Source organism: Lepeophtheirus salmonis, chromosome 1, assembly GCF_016086655.4.
Source record: "Lepeophtheirus salmonis chromosome 1, UVic_Lsal_1.4, whole genome shotgun sequence".
Lineage (NCBI taxonomy): Eukaryota > Metazoa > Arthropoda > Copepoda > Siphonostomatoida > Caligidae > Lepeophtheirus > Lepeophtheirus salmonis.
Window position 1 is genome coordinate 6975022 of NC_052131.2, and position 16219 is coordinate 6991240.

The following is a 16219-nucleotide window of genomic DNA, read 5'->3' on the forward strand; positions in this document are numbered from 1 at the left end:
AGTCTCCTAGCTAGAGAAAAGTAAAAACCAAATATATCATCATACAGTGAAACAAAAAATAATACCTGTCAACTCAAAAAAAAAAAAAAAATGAAAGTATCGATTAAAGATTAGATAGCATCGTTTCTGACAAGTTTGGTAACCAATTAATATCATTGCTATAATAGATTTAGTCAATGAATACTTAAACAACAATTACCTTATTGATATCATTGATTTAGTAGATCTATTATTAAATAATCAATATTATTGTAGATCATCTACAATAATATTAATTAGTTAATAGGTTTTTTATAACCACAAAATAAGCCAATAAACTTTTTTGTAACAACAATCCAAGACTAGATAAGTGTAATTTTTTTTTCCTATTACAAAGTGAAATGCTTTCACACATTCTTTCTTCTCTCTAAATATACATTTATTTTGAAATTTGGGTATATATGAAAAAATAGTATGAGAACATCGCCTTATATATAATTAAACAATTTATATGATAATAAGGGATATATGTTAAGCAATAAATTCAATGTGAGACAAATATATATTAATAATGACGAATCAATATGTACAAATTTAAATGAATTGCAGTTGTACATGATGATTTAACAATAATGCCACGTGATACATATGTATAGAGGAACAGAGCTGCATTGATTGTACAATTAAAATAAGTAATAGTTGTACAAAAGTGATTTCTTCAGTGACTGATGCGCGTGACGAAGTAACGGAAGGAGATAGGCAGTAATCTTTTAAAGCCATACCAAGAGGAGCAGCTCGCTTATTTTGACTGAAGTACAAAATAATTTTCTCATATTTATAAAGTAAATTAAAACTTTAGCAGCTCATATCTTGCCCACTTTCAAAAATAATTAGATTTTTATTATTAGGAAGTTTAACCATAGAACAATTATCATTTCAATGACAAAGAATATGTATTTTTAATTTAACCCACTTTTATAATGAAACACATTTATTATTTTCAAAATACAATTATTGAAAATAAAGTGGAGCTCATTCCCAATTCAATCAAACTTTTGGGGAAAAAATAGCAGTTGAATAATTTTTTGAAGCACTTTTCCAATATTCATTTGAATGAAGTTGGCTTCTTTCAGAGACCTATTTTTTAGCTTCGATATTTAAATTTTTTAATGCAATTTGATTGAAAAAAGTGTTAAATAGGTAGTTGTTACTAAATGACGATTCTAGAAACTATATTAGTCCGATAGAAAATGGATTTCCTCTCTTTGATTTAAAAAAAATTGGCTTGGATACATTTTGTGCAATATTGTACATAATAATATATGTTTCATTAAAACAAAAAGTTAAAATTAAAAATTTATAATACATATATTCTGTCATTGAAATAGTTGATATTTTTTTAACTTTCTATAAAAATAAATTGAATTATTTTTTGATGTGGGCAAGATAAGATATGAGGTGTTGAAGTTTCAATTATCAACATTTAGTTTATTAAGTTGATAAATGTATTTTGCACTCCAGTCAAGTACAAAAAAAGAGCGCTTTCCCTATTCATTTCAGTGTTCCTTGATGAGTAGCTAGTAGCTGTAGTAGTCTAGTAGGTTAAATAAAAAGAGAAAAGGAAAAAAAGAGGAGGAGGATCGAAGATGGACCAAGAAGAAAGAAATAAAAAAGAGAAAGAAAGAATAAGGAACGAAACGAAAAAGGGAAAGAAAGGGAAAAAAGAAGTAAAGTAGTGATTACTGATTTGAGTCATTAGAGTCTGTGGATTCCCTTAATTTATATTTTATTTTGTTAACTAACCCATTTTACATGAAAAGTATTTAAGACTTTTTTTCGCGAGGATCTGGAAACTTTGCTCCTAGAGAGGAGTATCTTATCATTTATCCGTAAGATATTTCATTGTTCTTTATTATTACTAATTAACCTTCTTTTCCTCACATCATCATCCTTCATCAGAATTCATTCCTCGTTCTCTCTCTCTCTCTTTTTACAATCAGAAATTGTTCTTTCCAACACTTGGCCATATATTGTAATGACGGATATCGGAATCCAAATATGTAGAGAATTAACAAAGAGTTTTTAAGAGACCAGGATGAGGATTTTGGAATTATGTTACTCATTGGCTATTATACGCTGGCACTTTTATTCCTAATTATCGTGGGAAAAAAGCTTTTTCATGTGACGTTGAGATCCACTATTTTGAGGGCCTAAACAACCTAGTTTTATAACAATGAAAACACTTTTTTCATTAATATTGAAGGAAATAGTGAAATAGGATGTCCAAATGGGACCAAGAAATAAAAGGACTTAAAACTTTATACCTATAGCAAAAATATATCCCTCTAATACCTAGTTTTATTATATATCTGACCCTAAAATGTATTGAAATTATGATATTACATCGTTATACAATATTGTTTCTATAGAGTAGACAATCAATTAGCTATTAAAGTGGAAAGAATAAGATATTTTTCTATGATTAATCCTACTTTTATCATCCCTAATCGATAAAAAAAATCTTCTGATTTAGACATTTCATAGGAATTTTCAGTATATATTACTTTGATTAAATTTAAATATCACTTTTAATCATTGACATCAAGTAGTATTCAATGGAGCCTTTCTTTATTTTATTAATGTAATAAATCAAGATTTATAGAAAATTTGTCCATATTTTCTAATAAAAATATCAACTTGGAGCCCCAAGATCTTTCAATTATAATGTTAGTGAAAACGCTTTATATGAAATAAAATGAGAGAAGTCCCATGTGTGACAATTATCCGAGTTCTGTATATTTTTACTATGATACACTAAAACTTCCTATTTATTGTTCCATTGTTAAGAATGTTTCAAGTTAAACAAAAAAATTATAGTCTGCTTACTTGATATTGAATCATAGTTGGACTTTATTTAGGTATTATTATACACTATAATAATTAAGCTAATAGGACAGGAATCACTCCAAAATTTGTACAAAATAAGTTACAAATATATTAGTTTACTTCTTTTTTGTTGGTGATGTATTGATCTCATTTAGCAATTTTAGTTTTTTCTATCTACAATATTATTTACTCATAATCTTTAAACGTTTATGTTAATATTTCCTATTTTATATTACCCATTTGATTAATTTTATTGTTTATTACATCTAAATTGATTTGTTATACACACAAATAGGTTGATCCGTTTTTTTTTATTGCGAATTTCTGTGGATAAACTTTCTTTTTTGTTTCGCTGCATTTGTGTCCTTCATCTATTTAGAAATACATTATTATATCTGAAGGTTACAATTTGAATTTGTTATGAATCAATGCCACATTTTGTTCACAGGTGGATTTTTTTCTCGCATGAAAACTTATTGATTATGATTCACTTATTTATATAAAGGAGTGATTTGCTATGAATTTTTTAAATGTAACTTTTTTAACTTTTGTTTGGTTGATGAAATCATCTAATATTATTCTATTTTAACTTTAAGATCATGGCTTCTTCATCAAGGACACATGGAAGTGGCTCTAAACAGATTTATGACTTGGATCAAATTTGGGGAGATCTTCGTGCTGGAATCGAGCAAGTTTTTCAGAGAAAAGATATGAGTATGATGCGATATATGGAGCTCTATACGCATGTATATAACTATTGTACGAGTGTTCAACAAGGATCGAATTCTTCATCGGCCTCAGGATCACGGGGACCCTCTTCTTCTGGTGGGAGTAGTGGAAGTGGTACAAAAAACAAGAAATCTTATTCACAAGGAGGGGGAGCTCAGTTTGTTGGATTGGAGCTTTATAAGAGGCTTAAGGAATATTTGAAAGGATATCAAGTAGAACTACTGAAAGTGCGTTTTTTTAGTTTTTTTATGGTGATAGATTTATTTGGTGTAATTTTCAAAGCAGAATATCGTCATTCTTTATTTGAAACCATGCACTACCATAAAAGTATTCAATGATCATGCATTATTATCATTTTTATTTTAGAATGGAGTAGAGCTTATGGATGAGGCTGTGCTCAAATTTTACACTGCCCAATGGGAAGAATATCAGTACAGCGCGAAAGTATTAAACGGAGTATGTTCGTATCTAAACAGGTAAATACTTTAATAGTTATTATATATGAATGGTTGATTATTTTCGAATTTCTAATTTATTGCAGACATTGGGTTCATCGAGAATGTGAGGAAGGCCGGAAAGGAATATATCAAATCTATCAACTAGCTCTCGTTACATGGAGAGATAATTTATTTAACCATTTGCATCGTCAAGTTGCAAGTGCAGTTCTGAAATTAATTGAAAAAGAACGTAATGGTGAAACAATTAATACTCGGCTAGTCTCTGGTGTCATGAACAGTTCTGTTGAGTTAGGTAAATATTTATTAAAACTAGTGTTACTTATTCCTGAGGCTTTCATAAATATATTTTTTTAAGGTCTTAATGAGGAGGACCCTACAGCGAAGGGGCCAAATCTATCAGTATATAATGAATATTTTGAAAATCAATTTCTCGAAGACACTGAGCGTTTCTATCATCGAGAGTCAACAAATTTCCTTCGTCAAAATCCTGTAACAGAATATATGAAGAAAGCTGAAACGCGTATTAAGGAAGAAGAACGTAGGGTGCAAATATATCTCCACGAAACTACTTTGAACCGATTGCTTATTACATGTGATCGTGTTCTTATTGAGAAACATCTCGAAATATTCCACTTAGAATTTCAAAATCTCTTAAACGCAGAAAAAAACGACGATTTAGGACGTATGTATCAATTAGTCTCTCGAATTCCTTATGGACTTGGAGAACTTAAAAATCTTCTTGAAAATCATATTTATACACAAGGATTAAGTGCTATTGAAAAATTAGGAGCGGAGGCCCTTAATGTAAGTATTTTTAAAATACGCTATACTGTATGTTAAAATATTTATTATTGACTTTATTTATCCATATAGGATCCAAAACTCTATGTCAGTACTATTCTTGGAGTACATCATAAATATAACGCGTTAGTTTTAACCTCTTTCAATAACGATTCTGGTTTTGTTGCTTCATTGGATAAGGCCTGTGGTAAATTTATAAATAACAATTCTGTGACAAAAAGAACAAATTCAAGTAGCAAGTCGCCTGAACTACTTGCTAAGTACTGTGATCTATTACTGAAAAAGAGCAGCAAAAATCCAGAAGAGGCAGAATTAGAAGATACTCTCAATCAAGTGGTAAGGCTATTGAATGATAAAATGAACTCATATTTAGTTAAATTATTCTTTTTAGATGGTGGTTTTCAAATATATAGAAGATAAGGACGTTTTCCAAAAATTTTATAGCAAAATGTTGGCTAAGCGCCTGGTCCAACATATGTCAGCAAGTGATGATGCTGAAGCTTCTATGATCTCAAAGTTGAAGCAAGCTTGTGGCTTTGAATATACTAGTAAATTACAGCGTATGTTTCAAGATATAGGTGTGTCAAAGGACTTAAATGAACGGTTTAAGTGGCACCTATGCAAGTCAAATGAGCCCTTAGATATTGATTTCCAGATTCAGGTATAATATATATTTTTGAATGTTTGTCATAAGTTCAAAATGTTCACAACTTAATATCCTTTTCTAGGTTTTAACGAATGGCTCATGGCCATTTCAACAATCTTGCTCATTTTCATTGACCACAGAGTTAGAATCGTGTGTAACACGATTTACATCTTTTTTATGCAGGCCAACACTCTGGCAGAAAGTTGAGCTGGCTTTTTCAGATGTCAAAAGGAGAACTTGTCACTAATTGTTTTAAGAATCGGTGAGATCATACATAAGCTAGTTTTCAAGCAGATAATAGCTTATTTATATATTTTGTTTAGTTATACTCTTCAAGCATCGACATTTCAAATGGCAGTACTTCTTCAGTACAATGAATCTGATCGTTGGACTTTAGGTCAATTAGCTGTATCCACCCAAATTAAATTGGACATTTTGACTCAAGTTCTCCAAATATTGCTCAAATCCAAACTTTTAGTAATTGATAATGATGGAGGGGAACCCAGTACTGTAGTTAGTGGAGGTGGTGCAGGCGGAGAGGAAGACGGAGAGCTTGCTTTAGATGTTAAGACATCCATATCTTTATTTCATGGTTATAGAAATAAAAAAACTTAGAGTTAACATTAATATTCCTATGAAAACTGAACAAAGACAAGAGATGGAATTGACGCATAAGCATATCGAAGAGGATAGACGAATTCTCATTCAGGCTGCTATCGTGAGAATAATGAAAACTCGTAAAGTACTGAAGCATCAACAATTGATGACAGAAGTAATCAATCAACTCTCATCAAGATTCAGACCAAAGGTTCCGATCATCAAAGTAAGTTGCATCGTAAATATATTTGATTATTTGTTCAATAGTTGACTTATGAAAAATTATATTTCTTAAAAAAAGTCGATTTCCCATTCAACTTTGTAAATAGTCAATATAATCATAATATTAGATGAGCTATAAACCAAGTAGCGAAACGAACTCCACTTGATCAATTCACCCTTTTACCTGAATTAATAATAAGGCAAATTCTGCGAAGGGAAGATATTAAAGTGATAAAGTGACGTCATTAGTACTATCGTTAAATGCGACATCTTGCAGGGAGAAAAAGATACTAATGAGACCATGAATGTACTCAAGCTAACAGTCGCGTTTCGCCTCTTTGTTCTATAGCTTTGTTTATAACGATATGAAAATTTTCGAAATACTCGTGACCATACATTAAAAAAGGTATTTGTGCAACCTGCTTGATATTAGTGCTCATATTTACTATTTATCTCTATTATAAAAATTCAAACGTATTAGTGAGCAAGGAGCACCAGGTTTTATAGAAAATTCAGTCAGCAAATATTTCTACTATCAAACTTTCCAACATATACTTTCCTTTTTGATTTGCACTCACGTGGATTTAGTCAATTTTTACATCCCTTGTAAAACTAGACTTTTTTTTTTGAAATCATATTTATCTAATATATTTTACTCTTATTTTTTTAGAAATGCATTGATATGTTGATAGAGAAAGAATATTTAGAACGCCAAGACGGAAATAAAGATACATATAGCTATCTCGCTTAAAAAAAGTTTTACATCTATCTTGAGAAGTGAAGTCGAAGATATTAATGAAAATTAAATTTGCTGCCTTGCGCAGCATATTTTAGTTGCTAAAGTTATGCATTAAGAAGCATTCATTATATAAAACGGAAAAAAATCTTAGATGCTTTTTTTTGAACATATTCATTTTTATTTACTTACAATTATTACTATTTTTGTCATGACAATAAAGAAAATAACTATAGTTTCTTTTTATTTTATATGTTTTCTTCTCTTATTATGCTGTTATTTTTCTGAAAAATGTGTTATCTCTTGAAATGTTTTGGTTAAGTTTGTCTTATAAATACATAGTAATGACTATACAAGGTGGTCCAGAATTAGGTAATTTACTCGCAGATTATGATATATGTATGAAGAACTTTTTTAAAGGTTCAATATTGTTCTAAAATTGGCCAATATTTCATTTAATGTACTTTCTCTTGCCTCGTCAATGATGTGCAGATAGTATGTTCAACGTTGTCTGGATTATTTTGCCCATGCGGCTGCCGTCAAGGAGTTCCTGCCTTTGACCAATGCAGTTTTCAGGCTCATGAAAACTGCATTGGTGAAAGGCGTTTGGATCAGGTGAATTGGAAAACTACAAAATTTGACTCCAAAATTGTCTGAGCACCATTCATGTACTTCATTTGCAATGTTGGCATGAAATGTATTCAAGGCATCTGACTTGGTTAACGAAATATGTACCCACAATATTCTTAATTAAATGACGTTGTTAATGGGACTCTATATATATTATAACTTGATTATATGATTGTATCATCAATTTAATAAAACTGAAACCAGTAGCATTCATTCAATATGTATACACCCACTTATATTCGCCAATTTGTGACAAAAGTGTTTTTTTTTTGTTATGATCGATTGATTAATTATGTGATAATTTTGATAATGCAATGCAAATTGAACTATAGAGAACATGCTTATAATAGTAAACTATTTCCATTTTTTTAAATTATATTTAATGTTGTATATTTATTTTTACTATGGTCCGTCCAGAACGCTCCTTTAAATTAAACTTATAAAGTAATATTTACCTGTCAAAAGTGAAACCGGGGTTATAAATACATATATGTAGTTATGTTGATTTGTATCGTATCTTGTTTCTGCCTTAATTAGGATTACATGCGAGTTAACTTTATATGAATCATGGTTGATGTCGATTATTGATTTAAATTCGTTCTATATATTTGCTAAATGATATTTAATGAAATAATTAAGGAAGATTGGGTACAGTTGCAACTTTCTTTTTTTTGGGGGGGAGAAAGGGTCGCATATTATTTCGAAAAAAAGTCATTTCATATTAGAGTTGGAAAATGAGATGTCAGTCGGAAAATTTGAAAAATCCTATCGGCGGTCCCGGACAAAAACTACTTTGAAGTTGTTGATGAATTACAGCCCTGCAAACCGGACAAAAATAAGGGAAAATATACATCCATTGTTCGCCTGTAGAAGCCTCAAAATATAGACCCCTACACACGTCAAATTTTTAAGCAGCACAGTGTCAATAAGGAATCTTCCCTCCACTCTTAAATTTGTAGCGGCCCTGATTATTTTCAAAGTATAATATAAATAATAGTTTGTTAAAATTGTACCATTAGACTTTAAGATTAGTCATGACTCATGTGCGGAGATAGTACTGTACCTAAACTCAATATCGGTTTGAAGAGTTGTCAATGTATGTATTGCATTGTACCATATGACGCATTTAGGCTTATTTTTTTATCCTTACTTTTTTTTAAATATCTATATTTTATAAGAAAGATGGATATGACATCCTATTTCTCTCTTCATACATAAATATCAGCAATAGATTTTATATAGTGTTGAATCAGATAAATTGTAACATAGTAACACGTAGTAAATATATTTTATTTAAGGTAATAGAAAATATCACCTCTAAAGTAGGGCGGTTCATTTTGAGGAGGGGTTAGATTAATTTTTTCGAATTTTGAAATAAGGGTTTCAAGAAAAGTTGTGTATTGGTATAAAAATATTTTCTTTTGTAAAATATGACCTCGAAGGAGTGGGTTTCAGAGCTTCCCAATACATATAGTTACAATGTACATCTTCAAAATGTACACTTTTTCTTATATTTGATTTTTCCGTGAGGATGACTAAAACCTCATTCACTCAATCTATTTATATAAGGACGAATAATATATTAGTTATTGATGATTAAACTACTCAAGAAATTTGTTTCCTTATATTAAGTGTATGTGGCCTTGATTGCTATTATCATAATAAACATGAAAATAACCTTTATAACCCTAAATATCTGGTTTTGTGGCCTACAGAGAGTAATATAATATCAATAAACCTTGATAGATAAGTGCAAATATATTTTTTATAAACAAATATTAAATAACTTTTGAAATGTAAATTTTTTTTCAGGTGTTCCTTTTTTTTTAATATGAAGTTGTATGACTTACATTATTATTTGCAACAAACTATTTTTTTTTTTTTGTGGTTGAGATCAATAATAATGAATTTATTAGTTTATCAAAGAAAGAATTCATTTTTCGTTATTTTATTGTATTTACAAGATAGTTTCTCTGATTTGTTGTGGAGTTATAAGTATAATTCCTTATTCGCCTCGGAGTAGAATTGAGTATCAACATCGCTGTAATTCCTACGTATATTATTGCTAGATAGGGAGTGGTGTTTGCGTTTATTTCCTTTATCTCAAAGTTGCTAACAGCTAATTTAATGGGGGTTATGACAGTTAAGTTACTCCCGTCCCAAACATATTTCAAATTTTTTGGATGACCACGTTAATTTTTGGTTTCTTTTAAAAAAAAATATATTTGTGTTTGTTATTATTTTAATATCTGCAGATCAGCCATACTTTGAAGCGTGCTTTTTAGTCCTTTGTCCATAAAAACCGTCCTTGAAAGAAACGCAAACAGCTATAATATAGTTCTAAGAGAATTCGCCGTGTACGTATTTGCCTTGTGACGCTCTCGCTTTATGACGTTTTTGCCTTGTATTGTTTTGTGTTGAATGTTGTTTAAGGGAATACTTCTTCTTAGTTATATATTTGTTAGTTGAATTTTTACCGTTGTTTTCTAGCTTTGAGAAATTAAAAACAAAAAAGTAATCAAGTTAAACAATCACAATTCTTCAAACCTTAATAACCTAATAACTAGTTTTCAAAATTGGGGGATGATTTATAATAATTTATTGGCTCAAGTTTATTTGTATTCAACTCTCTATGTATAGGAGAAAGATAGAATAAAAAACAGCTGTTAATTTTATGAAAGTTTCCCTGATATAACCATTAAGGGTCTTTGAAATTGTATTTCATTATGATTAATCTAAGGAAATCTATAATACGTTTATGAACTTCTTATGGTTAGACATGATCAACTTGCTGTTCACGTCAAATCTCCAGACATATACCCCGTGTCGATGAAATCCTCCTATTAGTTAGATAATAAGCTAGAGCAAGGACTTTTACAATTCTGTATGAATTAATTGAAAGGTTGATAAGGAAGTTTCTAGAAGATCTCTAGGATTTATTGTGCTATAGAGGATCTTGTTTGATATTTATACTGTCCAACAGCAAAAATGGTATAAAAAGAGTATACGCTCTGAAAAAGGTCATACATTTTTTTAATTTTTAAGATTCAAGCAGTTTTAAGCCCTCGGTGTTGAAGATAGGGATAAATTATGTAAATATATTTTAAAGCCGGGTGTTAAAAAATTCTATGACTATTTTTAAAATGTATGTATCATACTTTTAACTTGAGTTATCTTTGTTAAAAGTAGATGCTTTTTATTCAGAGGCTCATAGCTTCAAGACGAATAGATTCAAAAAGTTTTAAAGTATTGCATTTGATAGCTGAAAGTATGGTCTTTAATTAAAAAAAAAAGAGCTTCTCCAAAAATACTCTATATCGTTGTCAATTTTAGATAAGACAATATTTCAAGCATAAAACTCATTTTTGAATTGATCTCATAATAAAAGTAAATAATTATTCGTATACTCCACCGACCTATATAATAGCTGGATACTCAATAGGCAAATAAAAGGAGAGTCAACAGCCATCTTAGGTATCTATAATTTGCATATGAAGATATATAGAAGAGCTCTCCCTCACTTAGAACATTGGATATTCTCGAAGCTGTACAAGGCTTAAGATTATGATAAGATTCAAGTTCTTCTCCTTGCCCTTTTAATCCAAATTCATTTATGTACTATGTCGTCTGTTATTGCCTATAATCAGAATCCTTCTTTTAGTTAAAGCACTCTTACACTTTCAACGTTCAGCGTCTACACTCACTTACATCTGGCTCCTTGACCATATCCTTCGCATTGATAACAAATGTTATACAATAAAGTCAGTATTCTTTGAGAAGCCATGTTGCATTATAAACTAGAATAATTTTATTACAACAATCTTTGCTACTATTTATTTTAGAAAATACAAATATAATATACACATGACATTGAAGACTTTAGAATCATTGATTCTTAAAAAGAATCTGTTTCGAAAGAGACTTTCGTATAAATTATTTTTTTAAATGCTCAGAAATGAGGCTGGCTTCATGATGAAGCCTAATTTTAGAATATTTAAAGATAATACGTTTTTGTAAATTAAGGATATGGTTATTTAATGGTGAGCTGTCAAGACTATGAGATTCAAGTTCCTTAAATATCTAGGATTTATAATTGTATATTTGTAAGACAAGGCTGGTATAGTGGTTTGTATCACAGAAGCTATGGTCTTGAGAATTCCTTGAATTTTGAGTCTCAAGAGACATTTTTCAGTTTCTATACATATTTCAAATACACTTTTTGATGGATGAAGGAGTCATTGTATTTCCTCAAAGTTAAAGAATTGCAGTAATTACATGGACTATGACAGTAAATAAGCTTCCAAGCACTCACGGCATACTAAGTACTTGGAAACTGAACTCACTACATATCCACTGATGTGAGCAACCACGAATTCTTTGAATTGTGTATGGGTTTGCACAAAAGAAGGCACATCGTAATAATAGTGGTCTTGGAAAAGTAAATGCTTTTCTTCCAGGCCATATTTCTTTATCAGGCATATCTTCATCATCCAGGTATGATATGACTTCTGATTCCGTCTTCTTGTTTCCCGATGAAATGAAGAGTGTAAGAGAATCATCGAGTCTTATGCAATTTCCACCGCCGTCGGAAACATAATGTGTGACTAACAGCCGCCTATAAATGGAGGAAAAAGTTGTTCAAGTTGAGCTATCATTATTCACTAAATGCGATCATATAGCAAAGAAAAATCATTCCATATGATCCTGAAAAAAATTAGAAATAATAGGGTTTAAAGTGAAATTAATATGTATACATGGAATGAACCGACCATTATGTATGTCGACCCTTCTACCATCTTTATCCACCATAACTTTGATAGATGCAAACGTATTTTTGACTAATTTTAGACAGTGACATGTGTCCGATACAACTTTTTGCTCGCGATCACAGGTGGTGAAAAAAAGTATGTCCGAAACTCTTTGCCTGGTTCCAAATTAGCCGCGATTTTTTAACATAGTTTGATGGCTACTAGGCACATTGCAAGTTAATGAAGTTACTTTTATATTGATTGAATGGAGCCATCTCACACATTATTTGACCAGTTTCGAATGGTACTGAGACTAGGTAGGCATAAATCAAAGGTCTTTCTTACATAATTATATGCTTTTGTCGAGTAGAATGACAATGTCAAAGCAAATGCTCGGAGCTCTGGAGAGTAGCTACTGCGACTTCCCTTTACACCACTTCCGAGTTGCATCCTTTTTAAAAGGTTCTTAGGAACATCAGACATTACATCAAGAATGGATAAAGCCTCTTCTGATAGCATTCTTTTGGATCTCAGGTCTTTGAGAACATCAACCATGTTTCCTAACTTCTTGGAGATTTTATTCCGTTGACATCTATATTTTTTAGAACGGTCTGCAAGCTCGGAAATCATATTCGTTTGCCATTGGAGCTTCTGCTTAATGACTTGAGCTGATGGAAGAGAATAAGGATGATCTAATTGTACATTTTCCTTAGCCTCAAAGAGGGAAAGATCTATCTTGGGGCCAGGAGTTGGTTTGACCTTTTTTAGGAGGAGAAGAGGACCTCCTTGTAGGAGACTTGCGTTTTCGACGAGTTCTTGCAACTTCTTCCTGAAGGCGAGGAGGGAATGCCTTGAATATAGTAGGCACAGCATTTTCTCTCAGCCTTACAACGTCCAGAGTCCGATTGAAGGATTCCGGAGTAAAATGTTCCGAACAAATTCTCGAAAACTTTTTGAGAGTAAAGTCATCTCGCTTGAGATTCCTTACCCATTGTCTGCACCTCTCTGGATCCTGGGTCGGAAAACGATGATATGAAATTGAATCGCCAGCAGCATACTTGCTTTTGCAACCAAATGCGACACAAGACATGGTAATCCTCGACTTGTATGCACCAATAATTAGCATTAACTTATTAATGAATAAGCAAAGTCACTTAAGAGTGTTTCGTACAAATAGGTACTCAAGATGGCTGCCAACAGCAGAAGTGTAACCCACTCATTTTCTCCTTTTTATTCTATAGGCTGTGCATCCAGTTATTTATTAAATTATTGCATAGGTTGGTGGTATACGGTACCCCAACTACAAGAGATAGAAACAAAGAGAGAGAAGAAAAAATGAGATAGAAACAAAAAGAGAGAAAAAGAAAATGGATTTGTTCCGAGTACTCCCTTTGGAATCCCTTACTCACTACGGGTATGCAAAGAGTCCTCTTGTGTCCATGAAGCTTGAAATAATTTATTTATACAGTTTTAGACATGAGGTTAATGTTATAAGTTCCAAAATATGGGCTTCAATAATATACTTTGTAAATAATAATATATCAACTTATAACAAATTGTATAATATATCTTTTCTTTTTCTCTCTTTTTGTTTCTATCTCATTTCTTCTTCTCTCTTTTTTATTCTATCTCTTGATATCTCATAGTCATATCAGTTATCACATATCAATATGGAATGCTTCATTTCGGTAGGGTCCTGAAACTATATGTAGTGTATTGCGAATACTACCCACAGACGGAAGTAACGGACCGTAGCAAAGGCAATAAGAAGACCTTTCGATTGGGGGTACAATCATACACTAATATATTTATTCTTTAAGGATTTAAAACTAAAAAGGGCGTACATAGCCAAAACTACTAAAATGTATTAACATGTTACATGTAAAATCTACTTAATAAAAAGGTACTATCTATTTAAAACAAATCCCTACGTCATTAGATAAAATCACATAAAGACAATACAAAACACTATACTTTTCTTCCATTCGTTAGAATTCAAAATCTTCACTGTAATAGGGAGATGATTATTGCCACATATAATCAAATACGCATAAGATATAAGCACACAAGATTACATTTTTTCTAATTTTGATTGAAATGTGCAACCTACTAGTAAAGAGGGCACCGTAGGACAATGAAATTGTATATTGATTATTTTCTTATCACTCATAAATTTTCAATTCTAGCCGTAATCGAAATTCGAAAAAAGTTGAAAATCCAAACCAACCTACGAGATAGGTATAAAATATACATAAATACAAGTTTCCTTAGTTTTATTTTTCAAATCTCTTATTACTACGTATGTAGAAATGAGAATTTCTTAATCTCCAGAGTACAGTTATAATTGAAATACTCACTATTGATATATCACATATATATTTCTAGGAGTATTAATGTCTTAGTTCGAGGAGATATTTCATAATACCTTCATGTACGTTGTGTGTACCTACTTACAGAATAAGAAAAAACTTTAATTTTAATTCCCAGAAGTCTTCCTCTTCAATATATTAGATCATTATACCAATTTACATAAGTACAACCAGGGGTGTCCGCAGGGGGCAGGCTGGAGGGGCTGTAGCCCCCTCCCCAAATTAAGGAAATTTGCTTCTTAATGGAAAATTTTATTTCCGAAATTAAAATTTAATGGTTGAAATTGAATTGAATTTTTGAATTTTTTTATCAAAAAACTAATTTTCTCTAAATAACCATGGATTTAATAAACTTTTCTCCAAAAATTTTATATTTGAATTATATAAAATTTAATCATTTAAATTTTTTCCCCAAAAGTATAATCTTTTAAGAATAGCTTTGGATTTATGAAATTTTTTTCGAAAAAAATTTATTTTCAAAAAATTTAATTTCTTGAATTTTTTCCCAAATTTTTTTGATTTTTTTCAAAAACATTCCAAAAATCTCTCCAAAAAGTAGTACTGCGGACGCCTTGACGAGTATATATGTCTATAATTCAATAAAATAAATAATTAAGTTCCTCTATTTGAATACTCTAGAAGAGTGGTTCTCAAATGGGGGTACGCGTACCTCTTGGAGGTACTCCAAGGGGTACTTGAGATTTTGAAATAATATTTTTAAAAGTGGTATTTAACTCAGAGGATTCCGCAGGGGGTAGACTGAAAGGGCTGTAGCTCCCCCAAATTAAGGAATTTTTGTTTATTACCAGAAAATTAAATATTTGAATTTTTTTTCCAAAAAATTTAATAATTGAAATGTAATTTTATCTTCTATGAATAGTAATGGATTTTTTCTATAAAAAAGATAATATTTGAAATTTAATTTTTTCTAAAAAATTTAATTTTTTGACAATAGATATGGATTTTTCAAATTAATTTTTTTTTAATTGTAAAGCATTTTTAATATTTTTTCTAAAAAATTTCATTTTTGAGAAGAGCTATTGATTAAAAAAAAAAAAAAAAAAATTAATTTTAAAATTTTTTTGATTTCTTTTTCAAAAAAAAAAAAAAAAATCCAAAAACCAAGCCTTCCTCCAAAATATAATCCTGCAGACGGCCCTGTAACTGAAGCTAAAAATACTCTGTGCAGGAAGTTGGTACTTGGGGGGTATATTTTACAAGTGGTACATCACTAAAAAAAGGTTGAGAATCCCTTCTCAACTCATAATCTTTTTACTTAGGCTTCATTTCGGTTCCAGATCCATTTTTTTTAAAGTTTGGTCAAGATATACATATAAAGACAGGGTATATCAAAGACACTGTTTTGATGAGAAAAAAATAAAGAAAAGCACAGTTCATTTTGTCTCGTAATCAGGGGT

General features: G+C 30.6%; 2 protein-coding genes across 2 annotated transcripts; one reads left to right on the forward strand and one right to left on the reverse strand.

Annotated features, from left to right (window-relative positions):
• Positions 1–3367: 3367 nt before the first annotated feature.
• On the forward strand, positions 3368–7300 carry LOC121115608 (cullin-1). Its single transcript, XM_071887616.1, is given in 12 exon segments — positions 3368–3397; positions 3462–3821; positions 3961–4070; positions 4136–4344; positions 4408–4856; positions 4926–5189; positions 5245–5514; positions 5582–5671; positions 5673–5761; positions 5823–6102; positions 6104–6322; positions 6989–7300. Coding segments are annotated over 12 exon segments (2436 nt in total). The 5' UTR covers positions 3368–3382; the 3' UTR covers positions 7070–7300.
• Positions 7301–11490: 4190 nt separating this feature from the next.
• On the reverse strand, positions 11491–13769 carry LOC121115617 (THAP domain-containing protein 1-like). Its single transcript, XM_071887622.1, is given in 3 exon segments — positions 11491–12388; positions 12454–13203; positions 13205–13769. Coding segments are annotated over 2 exon segments (849 nt in total). The 5' UTR covers positions 13559–13769; the 3' UTR covers positions 11491–12388; positions 12454–12708.
• Positions 13770–16219: the final 2450 nt, after the last annotated feature.